This window comes from Geotrypetes seraphini, chromosome 1 (genome assembly GCF_902459505.1).
Source record: "Geotrypetes seraphini chromosome 1, aGeoSer1.1, whole genome shotgun sequence".
Taxonomy (NCBI): domain Eukaryota; kingdom Metazoa; phylum Chordata; class Amphibia; order Gymnophiona; family Dermophiidae; genus Geotrypetes; species Geotrypetes seraphini.
Genome location: NC_047084.1, coordinates 315766954 through 315793810, shown reverse-complemented (window position 1 = coordinate 315793810; position 26857 = coordinate 315766954). Strand labels below are relative to the sequence as shown.

At 42.7% G+C, this 26857-nt stretch overlaps 1 protein-coding gene across 4 annotated transcripts in view; it reads left to right on the top strand.

Annotated features, from left to right (window-relative positions):
• Positions 1-26857, top strand: part of AIMP1 (aminoacyl tRNA synthetase complex interacting multifunctional protein 1) — a 127983-nt gene that overhangs the window by 81553 nt on the left and 19573 nt on the right. For all 4 annotated transcript variants that reach the window (XM_033956598.1, XM_033956588.1, XM_033956607.1 and 1 more), the window contains exon 6: positions 19038-19206. In XM_033956598.1, the coding sequence (XP_033812489.1) occupies positions 19038-19206 (169 nt within the window). The remainder of the gene's footprint in view (positions 1-19037; positions 19207-26857) is intronic.

The following is a 26857-nucleotide window of genomic DNA, read 5'->3' as shown; positions in this document are numbered from 1 at the left end:
TAGCAGTTGGTCATAATAATGTAAGTCAACCATTTAAAAGAGACAGTCCCTGCTCAAAAGAGTTTACAATCTAGTCAAGACAGACAAACTGAACAAGAAGGTTCATCAGTACACAGTGCTCAGGTAGAGAATGTAAGACAGATATTGGTGCTAGAAGGTGGGTTGGGAGTTTGGAATTAAAGAAGTGGGCTTTGAGTCACTGGTAGGAATCCTGTCCCTAAATTATCACATATTCTTTTGAATTAACCTTTTTCACTGGTTAATCAATTCAAATATCTGACTATAACTCTTGATCAACAGCTTTCCTTTGAACACCATATCTCTACAGTAGTCAAATCTTAGTTTTATTCCTTAAGACAGTTTTGTTCAATACGTTCTCTTCTCGATTTAAACACAAGAAAACTATAATTTAATCACTTATTTCAAAATTAGATTATTGCAAAAGTGTTTGTGCAGGACTTCCTCAAACACAAATTCGTAGACTACAAACAATCCAGAACACAGCCATTCGTCATCTTTTTAATGCTTCACGTTTCAGTCGCCTACCCCTTTATTTCTTCAATATCATTGGCTTCCTATCTCATTCAGTTCAAAATCCTGATCTTGACTTTCAAATCGATTCATTCCAGCCTATCTCTTTTCTCTTATCCACGCTTACTGTCTAGCAAGAGTTTACGATTTTTGAATGACTAACATTTTCATATCCCTCCATTTTCAGTCCATTATGAACTGCCCAGAGACAGCCTTTTTTACATCTCACCTTCCCTCTGGAATTTCCTCCCCACTATAGTTCATCTTGAGCCAACATACTTGAAGTTTAGAACCCTCTTGAAAAAGCCTTTTTGAAAAGGTAGGTTTTCTATTCAGTTGGATGGCTCAGGGGTCGTGAGGATCTATTAGGAATGCAATTTAATTATTTATAACCTTCTTTTTATTTTATGCCTCCTCCTTTGCTATCCCTGGATATGTAGTTACTTTCTAATTTTATTGTAAACCGCCCTGCTATTGCCTGAAGAAGGGTGGTATATTAAATAAAATTAAACCATAACGGAGATTTTAAAAATATTATTATTACCTATTACTTAAAAGTAATCCATAAAAAATCAGATTAAAAGCAACAAAGCCCCTAGTTGTCTCCATTAGCACATGGAATAATGACATGTAGCCAGACTCCTTTCTTTTAGATTAGAAAAATACTCAGCTGTTGATATTGCTGTTGTACTTGTAAGTTTTTGAGATTCAGAATGATTGCAAAATCACTATTATTTTTGGCATTTTGCTGGAAAGCTCTTCATCTGGTTTACTGGTGTGAAACTTTCTTAGATCAGTAGTAAGAGAAATTCACTACCGTGTGAAATTCATTCTTTCTCCCATGGGAAATGAATTTATGGTATCGTTTCAGTTGCTCAGATGATCCTGTTCCCACTAGTAATTTTACATGGATTTGAATCCCTGTCCTTTGGCAGAAAGTTACAGTGGTGGCACCTCCCAATCTCCTAGCTCCCCCAAAAAGGGTAAAATAAACTTGTGGCATTTGCAGTGCTAATCAGCAGGGATAAAGAAAGTGAAGTGATAAAAATACCTGGATGGGTAATCTGAAATGGTATAGGGCAGGGGCAACAGGTTGGTAGAGGAGGATCTGTGTATAAAAGAATAGTTTGAAATGGCATAGGACAGGGCCTGAGGAGAGGGAGCATAGAGAAGGTATTGTATTCGAAAGAAGATAAAGAAGTAGCCCATAATCCAGTGATCTTTACTATTTTTTTAAGCAAGGGTTACATTGGCAAAAAGACCTTGCTGTCGGAGCCAGAATTTGCTGGACAAAATGGTCAGTGCCCTGCTTCCCAGATAATGCATCCAATCTGGCTCAAGTGCACTCGGATCAATATGTGTAACTAGGATTACCATATTTCTTAAGTTAGAAAAGAGGACACGTGGCCCCTCTTCCAGCCTCGCCCCCCTTTTGCAGGATGGTACCTCTCTGGTGACAGTGGGGGGAGGGTGGGTCACCTGCGGGTAGGAGCCATGTTAGTCGTGGTCCCACCACAGGTCCAGATGGTCCAGAGAAGAGCAACTAAAATGGTTAAGAGGCTGGAGGAGTTGCCGTACAGTGAGAGATTAGAGAAACTGGGCCTCTTTTCCTTTGAAAAGAGGAGACTGAGAGGGGACATGATCGAAACATTCAAGATAATGAAGGGAATAGACTTAGTAGATAAAGACAGGTTGTTCACCCTCTCCAAGGTAGAGAGAACGAGAGGGCACTCTCTAAAGTTAAAATGAGATAGATTCTGTACAAACGTAAGGAAGTTCATCTTCACCCAGAGAGTGGTGGAAAACTGGAACACTCTTCCGGAGTCTGTCGTAGGGGAAAACAACCTCCAGGGATTCAAGACAAAGTTAGACAAGTTCCTGCTGAATCAGAACGTACGCAGGTAAGGCTAGTCTCAGTTAGGGCGCTGGTCTTTGACCTAAGGGCCGCCGCGTGAGCGGACTGCTGGGCACGATGGACCACTGGTCTGACCCAACAGCGGCCATTCTTATGTTCTTAAGTTCTGTTGTGAGCTGCTGGAGACTCGGTTGACGCTGGCTGGAGGTGACAGGAAAGTTGCTGGCTCTACCTGAGCTTGGGGCCATATGCGCATACGAGATGATATGCTGCATGTGTGGATGCCCTCCAGGCATGACCCTGAGCTCAGGCAGAGCTGGGCCTTTCCTGCCAATTCAAGCCAACGCCAAATGAGCCTTCAGCAGCTCACAACAGGAGCTCTCTCAGATCTCTGTTGAATTTGAGGCAGGCTAAAATATGTCCAGAAATGTTATCTCCCTAGTGTTTCCTGCTTAGATATTTACCGAATAAATACCGAGGTCACTGAAGCCTATCATTATAATGTCACTAATTCTATCAGTGTTCTTAATTTCTATTAGCATTACACTGTGTTCTATTAACCACAGTGCATTTTGTTTTTACCAATATGTTTATCCAGCTTGGATCCAACATCCTTAACACAGCACTACCCTACCAGCCACCCTATCAATTTGATTTAATTTGTACAGTGTTTATGTTTATGTTAAAAGTTTTAACTACACTTTGGTTTGGCAACAGCACAGTATACAAAATACAGTAGAACCTTGGTTTACGAGCATAATTCATTCCAGAAGCATGCTTGTAAACCAAATTGCTCGTATATCAAAGCGAGTTTCTCCATAGGAAGTAAAGGAAACTCGCTTGATTTGTTACCCCCCCATCCCCCCGAGGCCACCAGCGCTGCTCTACCACCACCCTGAGAACCGGCATCTCTCCCCCTCCAGCCCGCGAATGCCCCCCCCACCTCCCCCCGAGAACTTGCATCGCCCGCCCAAACAGAAGCCTTACCCCCATCTGGCACCGGCACGCAGCCCACAGAACATGCCGGTGCCTGTGAATGAAGATCCTGCCTCTAGCCTGGGCCTTGAGCATCTGCGCATCTTCAAGGCCTTCTAAGGGCTCTCGCTAGAATCTCGGAGAAAGCGAGAGCCAGAAGGCCTTCAGCATACGCAGATGCTCAAGGCCAAGGCAAGAGGCAGGATCTTCATTCATCAGCACCAGCACGTCCTGTGGGCTGCGTGCTAGTGCCAGATGGGGTAAGGCTTCTGTTTGGGCGGGCGGGGGATGCCGGTTTGCACAAGGGGGGACGGGCGGGGTGGGAGCAATGCTTGCAAATCGAGTCAACGCTCAGTTTGCGAGTCACGATTTGCAAGAATGTTTTGCTCGTCTTGCAAAACACTCGCAAACCGCATTACTCACAAACTGAGGTTTGACCGTATATAAAAACAAGAAATGAAAAGAACGCCATAAAAAATAGGAAAGCAAAGAAAAAAAAAACCAATAAAGAAAGAACAGATATGAAATAAATTTTAAAAATTAATTAAATCTAAGTAATCTAAATTTAAAAAGAAAATAATTTTTTTAAATAGTTGCCAAAAATAGGATCCCAATTTACCAAACTTCTCATAAAAATGCTAAACTAAAAAGATGCGGCTTGTGTTTCCAGATAAATTCAATAGGACATGAAGCTGCACAGTGGTATAAATTAATATCTGGATATATAAATAAAAAACCAAAAAATGGTCTTAGAGACATTTGGAGCATTGAGATAAAGCACCAAATTAGTGCATCTCAATGGCCACGACTTTGGTCTTGGAGGTTAAAATGTACGGTGTCAGCATCTATGAGACAAACTTGGTTTTTTCTTTTACATAGAGCTTTATGGACCCCTACACGTTTACATAGAATTGATAGCTCTAAATCTAATAGATGCTGGCACTGTCATATTGAAATTGGGACATTAGACCATCTTCTATTCTTTTGTCCATTCATCTTAACATTCTGGAAATCAATTTGGCCTCAAATTAATAGGATGTTAGAAAACCCAGTAGCCTTGACATATGATACTATATTATTTGGAACAACAATGAGAACAAAAAGTCAAATAACATCAAATAATAACAAATTATTATACATTTTAACTGGAATAGCAGTACAACAAATCACATTGAATTGGAAAAATCATGACAGATTAAATTACACTTTTTGGTGGAATTCTGTTTGTCATATATATAAAATGGAACTTACCATAGCAACACAAAAAGGATATATTAAAAAATTTCAAAAGATATGGAGACCATTAACAGAATTTTGTAATGAATAATTAACTTTTCCCAAGATAAAAATTGATTAGAGGGAAATGAGATGGGATTTTATTTCTGATTTACACACTATATCAATGTTGAATGAATTTATAATAAAGTTGTTTTGAAATATTATTGATTGAATGGGAGGGAGGGAGGGAGGGGGAATACTACATTCGAAAGAAATTATATAAATCTAGATTTACTGCATAATATTATAAAATTTGTATAAAATTAATTTTCTAAAAAAATGTTAAACTTGAAGATGATAAGTATGTATATCAAGTGTATATATTTAAGTATCTAATAAGTTTATATGAAACACTTGTTGTAACAAAAGAAAATGAATAAAGATTATAAAACAAAAAAAAAAGATGCGGCTTAACCATTGATCTGAATTTTACATAAGATAACTCAGAACAAATCATAACTGAGAGAGAATTCCACAGGCAAAGACCTGCTGCAAAAAAGGCAGACTTTTTATCAAATGAACAGCAGACAAAGCCAGTTGGTGAGCAGTCGATGAAAGTAGGCTACATTAAGGCTTATAAGGAACTAATAATTTTCTAAGTAGTCTGGTTGACCTGATTGTAACGCTTTATATACTAGCATTAAAGCCTTATGCATAAGGCAAAATTTAATGGGAAGCCAATCGTACTCCTTTAAAAAAGGAGAAATGTGATCATATCTCTGAGCATTAACAAGGACTCTGATAGCAGCATTTTGAATAGTTTGCAGTTACCCTACTGCTACCATGTCTCAGATTCCTACTCAATCAATCCCACATTCACGCACCCACCTACCTGTCTTGCCAACTATTCTATCAACCTCCCCTATTTTTCCATCTTAAACATAAGAATGATCTCCTTCTTCAGCATCTACACCTGCCACCCACCATTTTAAAAATGGTGGAGGGAGAAGCTGAAGTCAGTGATTTTTAACCCCTGCCATTTCTAAAATGGTAGCCAGCAGAGGCAGTTCTTCAAGGAGTACACTTCTCCCTCCGGATTTGCGGGGGATAGGGTCAGAGCCAGACCGCGAATGGTGAAATACCTCGAATATCTTCTGGTCCGGGTCTGACACCCCCCGCCTCCTTCCCACCTTCCCTCCGGCATCCCGGCCTTACCTGGTGGTCTAGTGGGCTTTCGGGGCAGGAGCGATCTTCCTATGCTCCTGCCCCGTGCAGATCGCCAATAGGAAATGGCTGCTGTGAGTGCTTGTAGTCTCTTGAGACTATGACGGGAACTCCCCACAGCCATTTCCTATTGGCGATCTACACGGGGCAGGAGCGTAGGAAGATCGCTCCTGCCCCAAAAGCCCGCTTAGACCACCAGGTAAGGTTTTTTTTCTTTTTTTCCCCCTCCCCAAAAAATCACGAATATGTGAAATCGCGATCGCTGAAACCGCGAATGGGAAGGGGGAAGTGTATACTTTCTTTAGATGAGGTATGAAAGGAGGAATGGGCTATTTGGGAACACTTTAAGGTAAGTATCTATGGGAGTGGTTGGGAAGTAAATAACTGGAGAATAGCTTACTGAGTGGGTGGATAGATATGAGAGTTCTCTGATCCCCAGAAATTCTTAGAGACCCTGGGGTAGGCATTCCTGCCTCAGGGATCCCAAGAAAAGGTCTTGGAATATGGGGCCTTTTGGTCAGGAGATCTTAGGGTTGTGGGTCTCCAACCTGGGAATCTAGGATCTTTGGTTGTAGATTTTATTTAAAATATCTTATTGATTTTTGTAGTATTCAAAAAGAAACAACCTTTACATCACCTCTGGAGGCAAGATAAAGATCTAATGTTATTTAAGATATATAGAAAAAAAAACCAAACAAAAGTCTAAACATTAAACTTTAGTACAACTTTCTATATCAGAAGCATTTTTACATATAACTCATTAGCATGCACTCTGCATGTTGACTGCACTAAGCAAAAGAAGTATTACTTCCAGATTAGCACAGTTTTCTTTTGTAAAACCCTTGCTATATGGGAAATAATCACAGAATACGGGCACAAAAGTTATCCTCTAAGCTTAGAACAATATATTTCACAGGTCCCATAGTTTTAACATAGCCATCTTAATCAGGCTCTTAAGACTACTTATTAGCTGTCTTGTAGTAAACATTGCCTTAAAGTAACATGGTGACGTCTGTGTCGGTCTTCCTGTTCTTTCTTGTCATTAACATAAAATTCTACAGCAGGTGTTTAACATGGAGTTTTGCAGTTTGTTAATCAGAAGCAATTCTATATACAGCTCATATAGCTGTATATACTATATAGCAGGTCATGTTTATCCACTCTTACCCTAGCTAAGAATTTTCAAGCACCATTCTGACTTCATATGCAACTTCTTTGAATAAGTGCCCTTATTTTCCTACTCCTGCTACTCTGTCTTATCCATCTTACACCATCTTTGCCTATTCTGTCTATCAAAATGTTTTACTACTAGTGTTTAAGCCCGTTACATTAACGGGTGCTAGAGTAGATGTCTGTCTGGTTTTTTTTTTCCTTTGTCTCTCTCTCCTTGGATGCTGGCTGGCTGACTGTCATTCTTTATGTCTGTGTCACTCCCTGGCCCCCTGTCTGTCTGTCTTTCTTTCTGTCTGTCTCACTGGCCCCCTGCCTGCCTGTATTTCTCGGTTGCGCCATGCCTGCCTGTCCCTCCATGGCCCCCTTCTGTTTCCGTCCTCCCAGAGCAAAGCATGATTGTTGTCTGCCCCCCAGCACACCCCTCCCCCAAAGCAGCCCCCTTTCCCTCTCCCCTTCTTACCAGCATGGGACACATGATTGCTATCTGCCCCAGCACACCCCTCCCCCCCAAAGCATCCCCCTTTCCCTCTCTCCCTGCCCCCTGTTGGGCCATGCCTGCCTGCTCCATGGCCCCCTTCTGTTCCCCCCTCCCAGAGCAAAGCATGATTGCTGTTTGCCTCCAGCACACCCCTCCCCCAAAGCAGCCCCCTTCTGTTCCCCCCCTCCCAGAACAAAGCATGATTGTTGTTTGCCCCAAGCACACCCCTCCCCCCAAAGCAGCCCCCTTTCCCTCACCCCTTGGCCCCCTGTTGTGCCATGCCTACCTGCTCCGTGGCCCCTTTCTGTTCCCCCCCTCCCATTCTTACCATCCTTCCATCCATGGTTCCTGGTGTCTTTTGGCCCATCGGCACGAACCGCTGCCGCCGTTACTGCTCTTCAACAAAGCAGCCTGCTGAGGTTCGCCGGCCGGCTGTAGCGAACCTCGCAGGCCGCTCTCCACCTCGGTAGCACGCGATCGCATCAGAGGGAACGTGCTACCGAGGTGAAGAGCGGCCTGCGAGGTTCGCTACAGCCGGCCGGCGAACCTCAGCAGGCTGCTTTGTTGAAGAGCAGCAGCGGCGGCAGCGGTTCGTGCCAGCGAACCTCCTACAGGCTGCTTTAAAGAGGAGCAGAAATGGCGGCAGCAGTTGGTGAGTGAGGGGGGGAGTCGCCGGCGTGTTCCCTGCCTCCGTGTTCCAAAATGGAATTTGGCACGAGGGACACAGCAAAATCACAAGGCCCTAATAGAGGATGTATTGTCAACATTATAATGTAGCATACTATGTTATGCCATGCTTTGATTGTTGAAAATTTTTACTGCTGTAATTGTTTGTTGCTTATGTTTGACTTGTTCTTGCTCTGCACCTCCTTGTAAGGTGGCAAATTCTAGTGTCAAGAGTTGCTTGTAGGGATTTAGTGCAGGCCTGAATACCAGATGTTACTTGTGTTAGCTATGTTTCCTTTTTGGAAAGTCTAAATATATCTCTTGGATAGTGATGCCAGCTAGGGATGCCTTCAATAGCAAGCATGAACTTCTATATATCTGGGTGTGGGCAGGGCACAAAAGAAATGTTACCATTCAGATTGGAAGTAAAGGTCAAAAGGAGACAGGCATGAATAGTTAGTGTAAGAATTAACCACATAACATGAAATTTATTATTACTACTACTATTTATCATTTCTATAGCACTGAAAGGCATATGCAGGGCTGTACATTTGTCATTTAATAGACAGTCCTTGCTATGAAGAGCTTATAATCTAATTTGGACAATCTAATTGGGATTCTGATGTAGGATTAATGAACAGATTCCCAATTGACCAAATATATTCTCTTCACAAGCTGCTAATCCAGTTTAATTCATCCAATTTACTGTTTGTTTCTGAAGTTGTTACTGAGAATATCGCTTTCAGGGTAGCCTGAAACCAGGGAAGCCTGGTTCAAATCCCAGTGCTCCTCTCTGTATTTTTGGGCAAATCACTTACCCTCCATTGCTCCAAATACAGACTTAGATTATAAACTCTCCAGGGACAAGAAAATAATTATTGTACCTGAATGTAACTGAAAAAAATATAAGCTAAATCCAAAGTCCCTTCTCTCCCTTTAAATATGAGTGAATAAACACAGTATATGTGCTTTGAAAATTACATTCCAGACTTCCTCTCCCTGTATCAACATCGATTTAGTCAGATAGGTAGCAAGCACCTTGGCAGCAAAGGGGATGATGTTGGCTTATACCTGGCAGTCTCATTTGCCTGGAAACAGGCAAGTTTGCCAAGAGCTGTGAATGTAATAGAACAGAGAGTCTGAAATCATTTCTAGCATCTGTTTTAAGGACCGCTCTGTACTTGTTTAAGGGAAAACTTTGAGAAAGAAGTATGAAGCGTTTTTCCCATCGATGCAAAATGGGAGAATCCCCTGTGCACATCTGGTTCTTTTGGTGAGAAATCAGACAGGAAACTGCATTACAGGCAATTTCTCAGATCAACCGCTCCCATCGCGTTTCAAGCTGGGATTAATCAAAAGGATTTAACTTCTTCCAGAAAGAGCAGCGGGCCAAAAAAATTAATCAGAGGAGGGTATAAGAGATGAACTTTTTTATATGTTTTATTTTAATTTATTTTTAAGCAGTATGACATAACTATGCCATGGCAGATGGCGAACAAATTGTATAAGTACCTGCAGAACACCAGGAAGGAGCAATAGTCTCTAGGAAGTGCGGGAAAGGAAATGAGTCTGTTTGACTTTAAATGTCATATTTAGTTAGGAGATGCTGTTATACTGACAGCCGTGCAAAAGGTGATTGCTACAGGGGAGTTATGTTGCTCTCCCCATCCCCATCATACCCATAAAATCATCATGCACATGTAATTCACACTGGATTGTTTCATATAATCTTCAATTGCATTTCATTATGATTTCACAAGCCTGCACAGAGAACCCACGATTTACTCTTAAAATTTAGCAAATTAGAGGCCATTATCGTTTCTAAAGGTAATTTTTTCCAGGTCCCCCAGCCAAGGAGGATGAAATCTGAGGTTTAATCCTGAATAAGATTTTGGTTGTTTCCGTCATTCTTTTTGTATGAGGAAAGCCTACTCTCATGTTGCTGCTCATACATATGTCTCTGAATATGACTAGGAACCATCTTTGCTTCCCATTTGACTTGTCGATGATGCATGTGTTGCAGAGAAGGGAGATGGCAAAATATACTTGGGAAATGAATACTGTCTTAAAAATCAGTATGTGTGGAAATAATGGGGGCCATTAACACATCAATAGGAAAAAAAATGCACCTTGGAGATTACATATCACATGTGAACATCTCTTTGCAATATAATTGCTGCCAAAGGTCAGAATTTTAAACTCCTTTAAGAACATAGGATTTGCCGCTGCTGGGTCAGACTAGTGGTCCATCGTGCCCAGCAGTCCGCTCATGCCCTATTTGAGTCTAGCCTTACCTGCGGATGTTCTGTTCCAGTAGGAACTTATCCAACCTTGTCTTGAATCTCTGAAGGGTGCTTTCCCCTATAACAGCCTCAGGAAGAGCGTTCCAGATTTCTACCACTCTCTGGGTGAAAAAGAACTTCCTTAACGTTTGTACAAAATCTTTTCCCTTCTAACTTTAGCGAGTGCCCTCTTATTCTCTTCACCTTGGAGAGGGTGAACAATCTATCTTTCTCTACTAAGTCAGTTCCCTTCAATATCTTGGATGTTTCGATCATGTCCCCTCTTAGTCTTCTCTTCTCAAGGGATAAGAGACCCAGTTTCTCTAGCCTCTTGTTGTACGGCAACTCCCCCAATCCCTTAACCATTTTTGTTGCTCTTCTCTGGACCCTTTCGAGCAGTACTATGTCCTTTTTCATGTACAGCTATCTAGTTTCTCCATCTTATCAGTTTGCCCATTTCATGACTGTATGACTACCTAGATTTCTCTCTCTCTGTTTGGTCTCCCTATTACTACTACTATTGTTTATCATTTTTATAATGCTGAAAGGCTTATGCAGCACTGTACATTTAACATGCAATAGACAGTCTCTGCTTGGAAGAGCTTACAATCTAATTTTGACAGACAGAACATATAGGAGGTAGGGAGTTTCTTGCAGAGAGAAAGATAGGATGAACCTAGGTAATTTTACAGTCAGTGGGAATTAAGTGTTAAAAGCAGCCTCGAAAAAGTGGACCTTTAGCTAGGATTGGAATACTGCTAGAGACAGAGCCTGGCATAATGACTCCGGCAGTCTGTTCCATGATATGGTATAGCAAGATAGAAGGGCTGGAGTCTGCAGTTGGCAGTGGAGGAGAAAGGGTATGGATAGGAGGGACATGCCCAATGAATGGAGTTCACGGGATGGGTATGGGGAGATAAGTGTAGACAGATATTAAGAGGCTGCAGAGTGAATGCACTCTTAGGTCAGAAAGAAGAGTTTGAACTGTATTTGGAAATGGATGGGGACCCAGTGAAGTGACTTGAGGAGAGGAGTAACATGATTATAGCGGCTCTGGCGGCATATACACCGTGCAGCAGAATTTTGCACGGATTGAAGGGGAGAGAGATGGTTGAGTGGAAGACCTGAGAAAAGCAAATTGCAGTAATAAGCAAAAGGTGATGAGAGTGTGAATAAGGATTTTGGTAATGTGCTCAGAGAAGAGAGGTCGGATTTTGGTAATAATATAGAGGAAGATGCGACGGCTTTAGCAATTTGTTGGATCTGAGTGGAGAAGGAGAGAGGAGTCAAAGGTGACCCTCAGATTGCAAGCTGATGAGACAGGGAGGAGGAGAGTATATACAAGTATTGTATGTATATTTTATGTACTGTATTTTTGGAATAAAATGCTTATAGTTGACTATTATTATTATAGCTATATAATACTACTACTACTAATCATTTCTATAGCGCTACTAGATATACGCAGCGCTGTACATCAAAACACAGAAGAGACAGTTCCTGCTCAAAAGAGCATTCAATCTAGTCAAGACAAACAGGACAAAAAGGTACATCAGTACACTGTGCTCAGGTGGGGGAATTGCAGAGGGAATGAAACTGATATTGGTGCTTAGAAGGTAGGTTGGAGTTTGGAATTGGAAGCATCTTCAGATATGTAAATTCTACCCAAGCAGCCCTCTGGTGCAGAGAGACTGGTAAGGAGGGACCCACTTAATAGCTGCTCCTAGATCTTCTGAAGTGAATTTCCTCCCCACCCCACCCCACCCCACTCTCCTCTTGTCCACGTTCATGCTTAATGTGGTTCTTTGTGGTCTCTGCTTGGGATTCTGATGTAGGATTAATGAACAGATTCCCAATTGACCAAATATATGCTCTTCACACAAGCTGCTAATCCAGTTTAATTCATCCAATTTACTGTTTGTGTTAACTCAAGAGCTTGAAAAGCAAATTCCATATTGATCTTGGAGAAGTTAATTCTATCCGGTAGGTTAACTATCCGGTCCTGTTGGAACTGACTGGATTTTACTCCTTTCGTCATCTCCTGCATTAGCTTCGGTCTGTGTTCAAATATAATACTGATGTTGACTCTAGACTAGACTAGCTAGAATGCTACTCACCCAAAAGGATCCAGCTATATGACACTGTAGAATAACCAGGTCCTGTGGGTGAATTTCTCATAAAAGGAAGAACAGGAACTGCAGAAAACAATATCATGGAATCACTAGCAGCAAAAATCACTACAACTCTTAACCTCAGGCTGGAAGTCATTGTTTACAAAGAAGTCCAAAAATCTGGATACGAGGAATCTGGATCCTTCAGAATTGTAACTTCTGGACCACCTGAGAATCCAGACTATACATTCAGCACAATTTCTCCCTCCTGACTTCTTCCACACCCAGCCCTATCCAAGGCTTTCCCTTATTTCCCCACACAAACCCCAGTTTACAGTATCAAACCTTTATTAGAGAAAGGATCTCTTTGAGTAAGGCTGCCATTAGTACTAGAGCTGCCCAATTCAAGTAAAAAAATTTTCATTAGATTTGGCCTATTGAATCAATTTTTCAATTTGCTTTAATGACACAGCTTTTTAAGTTTAAAGTTGAATCAATTTTTTATTGTAAAATTAAACATGCCAGATTAATACAGCAGCAACATGTATCTATGGATGTTCCAAAATTTTCCCATACCAGTGGGTCCAAAGTCAAAACAAAAGAGGAGGCAAGGGTACCCTTGACGAGTGCCCCATCCAAAAAAAGCCATATTCCTGCAGTGTATCAAACATAAATTGCCAAGACACCCAATTGAACGCCTTCTCAGCATCAAAGCATACTAGCAGAGAAAGGACAGCCTAGGCGCACTACTTGTTCCAAAGAGGTGGTAAGTATGGTTCTCAAATTCTTGGTGGCCTTCTGCCCAAGCATGAACCCCACCTGTAGATCTGCCACCAGCTGGGGTAAAACCTATGCCATCCTATTCTCCAGGATCTTAGCAAATATTTTTGTCTCTACATTTAATAAAGAGATTGGATGATATGAAGAAGAATGAGTAGTATCCTTCCCCTGCTTCAATAATACAATAATCTGGACTTCTTGCAAAGAAGGTATCACTGGTCACAAATTGAGAGAACATGGAACACAAGACAGATGAAGCAGAGGGTTGTAATAATTTATAAAACTCTGCATGGAAACCATCTGAACCTGGAGCCTTAAGGAGAGCACTCTGCTAGATTTACAATACAACCTCATTCTCTGTAATTGGCACATTCAGTTTTTGCCGGGAAGAAATGGTAAGAAGAGGAAGCTCCACATTATCTATGTAAAATAATTTTTATTGAAAAGGTAGAAGAAAAAATTACAAAACCACCAGAGATATAAGAACTGTTCAAGAGATATACAACAACATCCTCCATTTCCCTCCCCCTCATAGCCAATCTTTCCCCACCCAATACCAAAAGCCACTGTCCCATTGTCCCCGCTACTACAAAAAAAATGCAATTTATATAGAGATAAAGGGCATGTGCCACACAAAACCAAGTCAATGAACAGAAGTACAGTAACCCAAAAACACAGCATGATGCCCCAGAAAGAACAATGAGCATGAAAAGAAACCAGCAAAGATCCAAAAGCTCAACCCTACCCAGCGGGAGAGGCCCAAACAAATTGTATAGTAAACACTGCAAATAGAGCCCTGTGCTCTTATGAACCCTGAGATATAGAAGGCAATTCCCCTCCCCCGTGCTGCTCCCCCCTCAGAAAAATAGGACACAACACTCAAAAAGGTTAAAAAAAGAGGGTCTTAAGGAAAACATAGGCGATCCCCTGCTGGGGAAAGGCAGCCCCAAAGCCACCGACCCACCACCACCACTCAAATCACCTCAGACTTTTAAGGCATTCAGAATCGGACCAGCAGCGTGCATGATTTTAAGGCCAAATGGGATCGTCACATGGGATCTATTCACAGGGCGAAGGTAGGGGAGGGACATTAGGGTGGGCAGACTAGATGGGCCGTGGCCCTTATCTGCCGTCAATTTCTATGTTTCTATGTTTCCATACTATAGGTTCTAGGAGACAAAGAATAGATATAAGGGCCCCAGACTCGCAAAAATAATTTAAACTGTCGAAAAGAAGCATGTAGTCGACCCCTCTCAAGCAACATCAAAGCATGTAACTGATTTCACCACGCCCAATAAGAGGGGTGGTTATCCGACACCCACTCCATCAGGATAACCTTCTTAGCCACCAATCCAGCCTTCCGCAAAAATAGGCTACCCACACCAGGCGGAAATCGAAATGCCTCAAATTTATCAAAGAGAAATCCCACCGGAGTGAAAGGTATAGAGCAGCCCAATAAACCCTCCAAATATCTGACCACCCGCCTCCAGAAAGACTTAACTACCAGACAACTCCAAAAAGCATGAAAGAAGGACTGGGGGGGGAGGGCAGTGTTAGTCTGCCAAGCCAGAATGATATAATTGAACCCATGTGAAATACGCCCTGTGTAACACCCAAAATTGAAATTCCCTGACTTCAGCAGAAACAAACAGTCGGGATGCGCTTGATAAGACCTTCCATATCCAAGTCCATCAGCAGCAAACCTAATTCCAGAGCCTAACAAATACATAAAGACTCCCAATATCTAGGCGGACCCAGAAAACACAAAGCCTTATGCAGCATCGATACAGAAAGTCCCGCATCTTCAAATTGGTCAAAGAAGGTGCGAAGCTTGGGTCTCCCAAGTCCATCTGCAGACCTTCCACCTGCAAGGAATGTAAATAATGGTCCAATTGCAGATAAGCAAAAAAAATCAGTAGCCAGAATCCCCTCCCTGAGCTGAAAAACCCGCCAAGAGGGAAGAGTCCCGGCCGGGGTGAGTACATGTGCCAAGATAGACCCAATTGGCCACATCGTCAAAAAGAAGCCAAAGAGCAACCAGGCAAGAACTGAAAATTCCCTTGCAGAGGCAATTGGTCGGACACCCCCGGCCGCCCCCCCCCCCCCCAAGCCCAACACCAAAATCTTCCAGATATCACGTAGAGCTCCCAATAAGAGGCTAGAGCTTAAGTAAGTAAGAAGAGAAGACCGAGGGACATGCAACAGAGAGGAGAAATGCCAAGGATGATAATACGCCAGCTCATAAGCAAAACAAGTATAGATGTCTTGTTCCAAAATCCAATCCCCAAAGTAATGAAGTAAGCAGGCCTGATTGTATTTCTGCATATCGGGGACATCCACCTGGCCAATACGAACCCCACTAACATCAGGAATCTGTAAAACATCTCATATCAACGGATCCAGGGTGAGAACAAACAGGAGAGGAGAGAGAGGACACCCTGCCGCGTTCCCGCTCCACATTATTTAAATATATGCTACCCAGTAGACTGAACTCCGTAGCTTCAGTGTGGAGATGCTGATAATAATTATGAAAATCATCCATAATTTGAATGTTTAATACCCAGACTGAACAAGCAGGTCAAGGCAGTTTACAAAATTAGTAGTATGTGTAAGCTTGAAATATTTTGGTGGCCCTTAAAGCTTTCTTGTGTTCACACTGTGACCCTTTACATAAAAAAGGTTGGAGACCACTGACCTAGGAGATTTCTTTCCCTAAATAAATCTATAAAAGTCCCATTACAGGTGACATAATGCCATTAGGGACCTCGAGAGGCAAAGTCTGAAACAAAAGACGGGGGAGTATATTCATCTTAAAGGCCGCAGTACTCTTCCCCACCAGAATAATCACACCCCCTTCCATTTACTCAAATCCCTTCATATCTGCTTAAACAAAGGGTCTAAACTCCAGAAATATAAAAGTTGAAGATTCCTAGTAATCCTTGCTTCCAAATACCTGAATCTCTTAGCTACCCACTTGAGTGGAAAATTCTGCTTTAACCCTTCTTCAGCCTATGGGTTCCCCCTCTGTTCTTATATCGCCTTCCAGTGCAAAGCATTGTATCAACATTCTTCGGTAATGGATGAGACTCCCTCCCTTTACAGCTATGTATAGTGCTGTACCATCCTCTGCTGGACCAGGGAAGAAACGATTAGTCCAGGAATTAATTGCAGGGTTTCCATGACAATGAACAGCACTTGCCACCTGAGCAACCTAAGCCTTAAAAGATATTGCCCACAGCACATCAATCCTTGTATCTCTGGCAATCTTCTTACTTAGTTTTTCTTAAAAAATACAAACCCCAAAACCAAACAAACAAACCTCTTCTGTGTTTTTATTTGTTTCTATCCAGGCATGATAAAGTGGCAATTACAGTGTGATAAAGGTGTTAAGTCATTTTCAGCTTAATTTACTAAGAGACCCTTTTACAAAGCCATAGTAACAAGTCCCAAAATGGGAAATGCGACAGCCCATAGGAATTAAATGGGCTCCATCACATTTGCTGCATGGAAATTGCTACTATGGTTTTGTAGAAGGGGCCCTAAGTTTATCCTCACAGACACAGAATGAGAGAAAAGCCCTTCATGAGTTGATGATGGCTTATATTTCCAAAACAATATTTCATCTCTTAATCAAGACAAACTACCATATTTTTCACTCCATAAGACGCACCTGACCATAAGACACACCCTAGATTTAGAGGAGGAAAACAAGAAAAAAACCATTCTGACCCAAATTCTCCCATGCCAGGCTCTGCACCCTGTCCCCCTCTCTGGTGGTCTATTGGTAGGCCAAGACAGGGCACAGAGCAGGCAGGCCTAGTGGCAGGCAGGCCCCATACCCCTCACATACCTCCCAGTACCTTAAATCATCCCTCCATACCCCTACGTGCCCCCAGTATCTTAAATCATCCCCATGTCCTTAACTCATCCCCCCATGTGCCCCCTTTACCTTAAATTATCCCCCCATACAACCACTTGCCCCCCAGTACCTTAAATCATCCCCATACCCTCAAGTACCCCCAGTAACTTAAATCATCCCCCCATACAACCACGTGCCTCCCAGTACCTTAAATCATCCCCATACACCCATGTGCCCACCTGTACCTTAAATCATTCCCCCATACAACCACCTGCACCCCAGTACCTTAAATCATCCCCCATAGCCCATGTGCCCCCAGTATCTTAAATCATTCCATGTGCCCCCCAGTACCTTAAATCATCCCCCAATGTACCAGTCCAGTATCTTTTTTAATCATCCCCCACTCCTCCATACCTTTAATTATATCCCTTCGGTACCTTTTTAAATTCCTCCCTCCTTAGACGGCTCTCATTTTTTCCAACCAGCAGATGCACAGGCCAGAAGCACAGAGATCAGGAGCAAGCCCTCCGCGCTCCTGCCTAGGTCCGCGCTGATCTCCGAATGGCTGCAGTCAGTTCTCGTGAGTCCCGCAAGAGCTGACTGCAGTCATTCGGAGATCGGCACGGGCCCAGGTGGGAGCGCAGAGGGTTTGCTGTTGATCCCTGCGCTTCTGGTCTGTGCGCTGCTGGCAGGGAAATACACTGGAGCACCAGGTATGATGGCAGCGAGCGGGTGGGCGGGTTTTAAAGATGCAGAAGTGGTGGGATTTTTTTTTTAATGCGGCGGCGGGGGGTGTTTTAAAAGATGAGGCGGCGGCAGGGGGATTTAAAAATATTCAGCGGCGGCAGCAGGGGGGTTAAAAGATGCAGGGGGGATTTAAAAGTTGCGACTGCAGCAGGCTTAATTTGTACCTTCGCTTCATAAGAAGCACTTACATTTCCACCCCCTTTTTGGGGGTGGAAAAAGTGCGTCTTATGGAGTGAAAAATATGGTATCTATTAACACCACAAATCTGAGTGGTAACCTAGAAGATCCATTAGTTTGTAAAATTAGGAAATGCTTTTTTATGGGGAGGATGGGTAGATACCTGGAATACCTTCCCGATAGAAGTGGTAGGGACAAAAACAGTGACTGAATTCAAAAATGTGTGGAATAAACACTGAGGATCACTATATAGAAAGAGGATAGAATTAAAGCAAAACATAAATGACTTTCATGCATAGAAGCAAGTAACATGTATGGAATAGCAGGTATAATGCTGGCCGCCTTGTTGGGCAGATGGGATGAACCTATAGATCTTTATCTACTATCATTTATATACATGTATATAATCATTAAAGGAGTCTCACACTTTGCATCACAGTTAGAGAGGGTCATTGAGATTGTGGTCCCTCAAGATCATTTAAGAAAATAAAACCAAAGAATGCTGAGTAGCAGTATTATATTTGACAGTGACAGCTGGTACCGTGTTTTAGTTTCTGCTCATAAGGTCTCAATATTTAGCAAAAATGGGAATTCGTGGTTTATGTGTTGCATCCCTCCTACCGATAATCGTGCCTGTTTCCTAGCTTTTGTGTTTTGTCTAGTTCTTTGTCCTGGAGATGGTGTGTTCGCCAGGGTTTCACAAGTGGTAGACATGTGATTATGTTATATTGAAAATATTCTGCAAAATCCCCAGCAGATCATTTCTTGTGAAGAAATGTCTCAAGTACAGAACATCCTTTGAAAACTGTATAGTTCAGCATCTGGTCTGTCCTGTTCACTTCTTAAGCATGTTGTGAGCAGACAGAGAAAAAAGTACATGTATTTCCCCCCACATCCACATCTTCGATGATTTAAGTAATAAAATTTAAAGCCTAACACAAAGTTGTATAATATTTTGCAGATGCAGAACCGTATGGCAGTGCTGCTTTGCAACCTGAAGCCTGCAAAAATGCGCGGTGTGGTGTCTCAGGCTATGGTGATGTGTGCCAGCTCAGCGGAGAAAGTAGAACTCTTAGATCCTCCTAGTGGTAGTGTTCCTGGAGACAGAATCACTTTCCAAGGCTTTCCTGGTATGTAACAGTTCTAGTACACGGTATGAAAATCACATGTTTAGAAAAGACATCCATTTCTTTTGTAGCATGTGAAAGCTGAAAAAAAGGGGGGAAGGAGCTGATGCAATAATCAGCAATATAAAACAATGATAAGACAAATTTTAAAACTGTATAAAGGGCACAATTTTGTAAGAGGTCATGTAGTTAAAGTGCATTTTAAGGCACCTCTTCTGAGCCTGTTTTTATAAAGAAAAGTAGGCACCTACTTGTCTTTATAAAATACATAACATAAAATTTTATTTGTGTACTTCGATACACCATGAAGTTCGATGCAGTTAATAAGTATGAACTAAACACCATACATAAGCAGTGAGGGTACAGGAGCAGGACAAGGTCAGCATCAGGTACAATTAAGGTGAGTAATACTACCATAACTGGCAAATGAAGAATTTATACCAGCCCTAGAACTGATGTAAACGTTCATGCATTATTTGTCAAGTGGGGTAAATATATATTCAGCTGATGACGGTGAGCGGTTTTTTTTTAGCCACCGTCGGCATTCTCCCCAGATATATAAACACCAGGTCATGTCTGGTTACTGGTGCTGAATATCTGGGTGTATGCAGTCCCCTGTTCTCTTATGTGGTTAAGTGCAATACTCAGTACTTAATAGCTTAAACCACACTCCATGAAGAGGCAAGTAGCAGGAGCAAACTTGGGGCAAAGAACCAGTATCTGCTAAGGAAGGAATATAAGTGCTATATATGCTCTATAAAGAGTGGGGAGGATGTTTGAAAAATTCTGAAAGCAAGGGCTCAGAGGACCCGAGCAATGGCAGCAGAAGTATGAAATGAAGGTGGAGAAAGGGTAGAGAAGCAGTGGCAGAAAATGAGGATAGGAAGGAAGAAGCTAGTGATAGCAATGTGAGAAGAGGCGCCCAGTGAGTGACTACTGGAGATGTGGATATGGTAAGAAAATGGCTGGTGCACTTACACATAAATATATTCAATTCAAAAATTTATATACCGCATAAAACTATGCGGTTTACACATTGCATACGTACATATTATTCTACTAGCTAGTGCTGCCCAATTCAGGAAAAAAAATTTCGATTCGATTCAGCCTATTGAATTGGTTTTAGGATTCGATTCGATTTTCCTGCCCAATTGGGTGTTTGTTTGTTTTTTTCAAACATCCTGGTGGGTTTATTTTATAGCTTCTTCACTCCTTTTGGCTTCTAACCACACTGGCGCTGTGGTCTAAACAAAATAAACAAAAAGGACTTTTCCTCTCTCTGTTAAATCCTAGCTCACATTTGCGGTCTAACAGCAGCTCTGGCAGGATACACATTTCAAATATGGCATATTGTAATCACAAAACAGAAAATAAAATTATTTTTTCTACCTTTTGTTGTCTGGTCGTTATTCAAATCTTGTTGGTTCCAGGCTCTGGTTGTCTTCTGATAACTTGCTTGCCAGGGTCTCCTTCTTTCTTCTTTCTGCATGCTAACCATCCATCTGCCATCTCTGTCCTCCCCTTCCGTTTCCCTTCCCTCCCCAGGAGGTCTGGCATCTTTCCTTTTTTTCGTCTCCATCCACAGATCCACCTTTTCTCAACTACCCTTTCATCCAGCATCTCTCCCTCCTTCCCCACCACTCCAGGGTCCATCATCTCTCCCTTTCTTTTCCCAACTACCCTCCTATCCAGTATCTCTATCCCCCCTCCACACCATCCCTTGTGTAATCTCTCTCCCTCTCCTCTATTTTGGGCCCCCCTCCCCTGAAGGTCTGTCCCCCCTGAAGGCCTGTGCCACCATCCCTAAAAAGCCTGTTTCCCCCTTAAATGCCTGTCTCCCCCCTTGAAGACTTGTCCCCCCCTTAAAGGCCTGCATCCCACCCCTGAAGGCCTGCCTGTCCCCCTTGAAGGCCTGCATCCCACCTCGGAAGGTCTGCCTGCCTGTCCCCCCTGAAGGCCTGCCTGCCTGTTCCCCCTGAAGGTCTGTCCCACCCCCCCCCCACCCCAGAGGACTGCTCCCCCCCCCGCCCCCAGAAGGCCTGCGTGTTCCCCCTGGCCTCCCACTGGTGGCCGGCTTCCCTCCCCAGTGGCCGACCAGCAAGAGCAGCACTGCTGCTCCTGCTTTAGGGGGCGAGGGGGGAGGGTCAGTCGAATCGGGAAGCTGATTTTTTGTTGTATTAAATCGATTCACCCAAAGTGAATCGGTGAACCGATTCGAATCGTGAATCGGGCAGCACTACTGCTCGCCCTTTAATCAGTACACATATGGCACCAACAATAGACAGATGCAATTTTTTCCATCCCCCCATGGTAGATGACACAATACCAATACAGACATTCTCAAATCAGGATTTCAACACTTAAAATGCAGAAAGACGTTGAATATTAAGTTAAACACAAAGTATTCTTTAGCACTGTATCTTAAAACTGAAGAGACTTCAGAAACATTAGCATAGAAAAATCTATATCTGCTTCTCCTGTAACAAATGATGATTTACACTGCATCCTACCAGGACATAGACACATACTTTTAAATCATCGACTTTGCATTCCTCCTCCTTGCAATCTTCTACTAATGTGCCTCCAAATGTCCATTTTTGTGCTTTTGTCTTCTGCCAGTTTTGTGTGTAATTTCCTTTTTGTTTTCTCAGCATAAGTACTGCTCATAAAATTATGAACATCACTTTTCCTACTAAGAAGTTCAAAGTTAACATTAGATTAAGAGTAAAATATTCTAGATTCTGTTATAATTTTTGGAGAAAAACAACTAAACATTTGTCAGGGTTTTTTTGGTTTTGGGTTTTTTTTTTAGGTCTTTCATGCATTTTCAGTACTTGATTGAGCTTTAACTGTACAAAGAGGTTTGGCATTGACAAAGCCGGGCTGACAGTTCATTATCAATGTTAAAGTGCCAGAGAAATGATTTACACTTCAGGGTAACTGAATTAATGAATATCTGTTACCAAACTTTTCTTTTAAGCAAAAACTACAAGTTTTCAATAGGGTTGTGATCAGGTAAATGAGGTGGCAAGTAAAGAGTCTTTCAGTCCTGTTGTCTGATGAAGTCTTTCACCATTTTTGACCAGTGGTGGGGACACCATCATTCTGCAAATGTAGTTCTGCTTCATAGAAGAGACTATTGACAGACCAACACACCTGGTGATTCAAGAATTTCAAGAACCATGCACTGTTGCACATTTCACCTTTTTCCTAGATGCACATGCAACCAATTCCAGAAGCCACAAATGCTTCCCATAGCATTACTGACACTCGATGTCACAAAGTTGTAGTGCTCACCAGTTTATCTTCTCAAATGTAGCTTCAAAGAGTCGTCATGAATTGCAAATCACGTTTAATCGGTGAAAAGAACATAAGAATTGCCGTTGCTGGGTCCATCATGCCCAGCAATCCATTCCCACGGCGGCCCCTAGGTCAAAGACCAGTGCCCTAACTGAGACCAGCCATACCTGCCTATGTTCCGGTTCAGCAGGAACGTGTCTAACTTTGGTTTGAATCCCTGGAGGGTGTTTTCCCCTATAACAGCCTCCAGAAAAGCGTTCCAGTTTTCTACCACTCTCTGGGTGAAGAACTTACTTACGTTTGTACGGAATCTATCCCCTTTTAACTTTAGAGAGTGCCCTCTTGTTCTCCCTACCTTGGAGAGGGTGAACAACCTTTTATCTACTAAGTCTATTCCCTTCAGTATCTTGAATGTTTCGATTATGTCCCCTCTCTCTTCTTTTCTCTAATCTCTCGCTGTACGGCAACTCCTCTAGCCCTTTAACCATTTTAGTCGCTCTTCTCTGGGCCCTTTTGAGTAGTGTTGTGTCCTTCTTCATGTACGGCGACCAGTGCTGGACACAGTATTCCAGGTGAAGGTGTACAGCAGCAGCATGATAACCTTCTCTGATCTGTTTGGGATCCCCTTAATCATTTCTAGCATTCTGTTCGCCCTTGCATTACGCAGACGGCTTCTTTGACTTGTCGACAAGTACTCCCAAGTCTCTTTCCTGGGGGGTCTCTCCAGGTACCGCCCCGGACATCCTGTATTCGTATATAAGATTTTTGTTACCGACATGCATCACCTTACACTTATCCACGTTGATCCTCATCTGTCATGTCGCAGCCCATTTCTCAAGCATGTTTATGTTGCGTTGCAGATGTTCGCAATCTTCCTGCGTCTTCACTACTCGGAATAACTTCGTATCGTCTGCAAATTTAATCACCTCATTCTACATACCAATTTCCAGATCGTTTATAAATATGTTGAGCACGGGTCCAAGCACCGAACCCTGCGGCACTCCACTCGTGATGCTTTTCCAGTCCGAGTATTGTCCATTTACCCCCACTCTCTGTTTCCTATCCGCCAGTCAATTTTTAATCCAGGTGAGTATATCGCCCTCGATTCCATGGCTCGCAATTTTTCAAAGTAGTCATTCATGCGGAACCTTGTTGAACGCCTTCTGAAAATCCAGATATATAATGTTGACCGGGTCGCCTTTGACTATCTGCCTGTTTACTCCCTCGAAGAAGTGAAGCAAGTTCATCAAGCAAGATCTTCCTCTAAACCAACTTGGTAAAGTTTTTTGCTGGAGTTAGCAGGTGACCTATGAACAGCAGTCATGATGGCTCAGATATGATGTGGTGTTGCTTTTGTCTGTTGCCCATAGTTTAACCTACCCAAGGATACCAATTTTGTTTAACAGTGTTTCTAAAACACAAAATATAAAGAAATATCTGTACTTCACGATCAATTACACAATAAATGTTAAAATCCCTCCACTCCTGACTAAATAATTTGCTTACCTTTATAATTGCCATAATTATTTCAACAGAAACACCTATTTTATGTGAAACTTGATGGAAAAAGCTCCAGCCTGCCCATTTTGTACAATGCACTGAGTAATGCCACTTTTCTGTGGTACAACTAAAGTAGTTTATATATTACTTACAGGTACTTTCTCTGTCCCTAGTAAGCTGACTAGGTTTTTTTGTTTGTGGACTTGTGACTTGTTCAGGGTTACAAAGAACCACAGTGGTTAAACTATACTTCCACTTCAACACTTCAGAAACGTCTTGTGACACAAGCAGGTATATATTTGGGAAGAAATTGAATTTTTCTTATTTTAATTGAAAACTAATCCTCCCCCCATCCCCCCCCTTTTATCAAACTGCATTGCTGAGCAACATGAGCTAAATGCCGAGCCACCATTCTATTCCTATGGGTTCGGCATTTAGCTTGCGCTGCTCAGCAGCGCAGCTTGATTAAAGGGGGGGAGGAATTTTAAAATTAGAATTATTAAAATGCAAATCATGTCAATGCTTTTTGTCAGTCCTGTCACCAAATTTTCATGAAAACAAAATCAAGATAACAGATACTGTGTTATCCAAGAGGGCTCAAATTCAATAAATAGAGTTGTTTTAAAGTTCAATAACTTATAGTTCATGGTTTTTTTAGTACCCCTGCCCAAGCACTGCCCCAGACCCCGCCCCCCCCTTAATAATAGTACTAATTGTAATGCAATTTCTGCCATTCATTTTTCTTATATACACAATATAATCTTCTTAACAATACATAATGGTAACCACAAAATTAAACTATATAAAGCAGTGTTTTTCAACCGCCGGTCCGCAGAAATTTCTTGCCTGTCCACAGGGCCTGCATGTGTATCAGGCCAGAGACAGTGTTCTTCAACCTCCGGGCCGTGGTGCGATCGATGCGGCGTTATCTTCGGGCCGCCTCCCTCTTCCTCAGTGCCACAGTGCACAAAGCCGTGGCTCCTATGTGCGTCCTGCACCTGAACCGGAAGCCTTCTCTCTGACATCGCAATGTCAGAGGGAAGGCTTCCAGATAAGGTGCGGGATGTGTGAGGAGTTGCTGCCCGTGGCTTTGTGCACTGCGTCAGAAAGGAACAGGGAGCCGGCCCGAAGATAACACCAGGGGCGGAATAAAACGACTAGGCGGGAGCAGCCCAGAAGGTAAAGCACAGTATGGAGGGAGGGAGACAACAAAGGTAGGGGGGATTATTTTATTTTTGAATTGAGTGATTGAATTGAATTGTGTCATTTTTGAGAATTTACATCTGCTGTCTGTATTTTGCACTGTTCAGGAAGAAATGCATTTGTTTTTCTCTGGGGTTGTACTGCATACAGAGTCTTGCATCTTAGGGTTTGTTTGTATATATTAGTACTTTTAGTTTTTGGTCCCATATTTGCACAGGGGTTATCTGTGTTCTGGTAGGAATGAATGTTGAGAAGCATATGTACAGTGTGCTTTGTGTAGTTTAATTTTGTGGTTAACTATTATGTGTTGTTAACAAGATTATATTGTGTGTATATATGAAAAATGAATGGAAAAAATAGTGTTGCAATTAGTATTATTATGGGGCGGGGTCTGGGGTGGAGATGGGCAGGGTCTGGCCTGCGACTTAGCCCAGTGTTCTTCAACCACTGGTGCTGGTCCACAAAATTATTCTTTTATTTCCGCCAGTTCACAGGTGTAAAAAGATTGAAGAACACTGATATAAAACACACTCTAAGCCAGGAGTGTCAAACTCAATCACATAAGGGGCCGAAATCCGAAAAAAAGGCTAAGCCGCGGGCTGAATTTTTAATTAAGATAATTAGGGGTCATTTAATTAAGGTACGCTAACCGATTTAGCACGCACTAAATGCGCACCTTAATAAAAGGGCCCCTTAGTGACTAAGGCTTAGTCTTAGTAAAGTATAGGGTTGCAACATCTCCAACCTCACTCCAGCTCTGTGGTGTAAACAAAATAAATATTGTAATTACAAAGCAAAAAATAATTTTTTTTTTCTATCTTTTGTTGGTCTCATGCTCTGGTTGTCTTTTGATAACTCGCTTGCTAGGGTTCCCTGCCCATTTGTCGTTTTCTTCTTTTGCCGTGCTAACTATCCATCTTCCATCTCTGTCCTCCCCTTTCATTTCCCTTCCCTCCCTTGGAGGTCTGGCATCTTTCCTTTTTTTCATGTCCATATCCGCTGCTGCAGTAATGGGCCCCCACCATCCCCAGATCCACCATCTGTCCTTTTCTCAACTACCCTTTCATCCACTTTCATCCAGCATCTCTCCCTCCTTCCCTACCACCCCAGGGTCCACCATCGCTCTGATTTTTTTCCCAACTACCCTCCTATCCAGTATCTCTATCCCTACCCCCGCTTCACACCATCCCTTGTGTCCAACTTCTTTCTCTTTCAGTTACTTCCCTCTCCTCTGTTTTATTTCTTCTCCACTCAGACCAGCATATGAACATCTGGACCCCTTCTTCTCTCCCTCCAAGTACTTCTACACCAGGACCAGTCCCTGTCCTGAAGGCCTGTATGTTCTCCCCCTCCCCCCCTCCCTTCTTCTTCCCGGACTCACCTTCAGAATAGGCCCACCGTTCCTACCCTCCCTCCATCCCGGCTTCCTGGTCTCTTCTGGCCCACTGGCATGAACTGCTGCCACCGCTGCTGCTCTTCATTCGCGTCTGCCTTCACTTGGTCTCCTCTTCAAAGCAGCCTGCTGAGGATTTCTGGACGACTGTAGCGAACCTCGCAGGCCGCTCTCCACCTCAGTAGCACGTTCCCTCTGATGCGATCCTGCCCCTCCTCTGACGTATGGGATCACGTCGGAGGGAACGTGCTTTCGAGT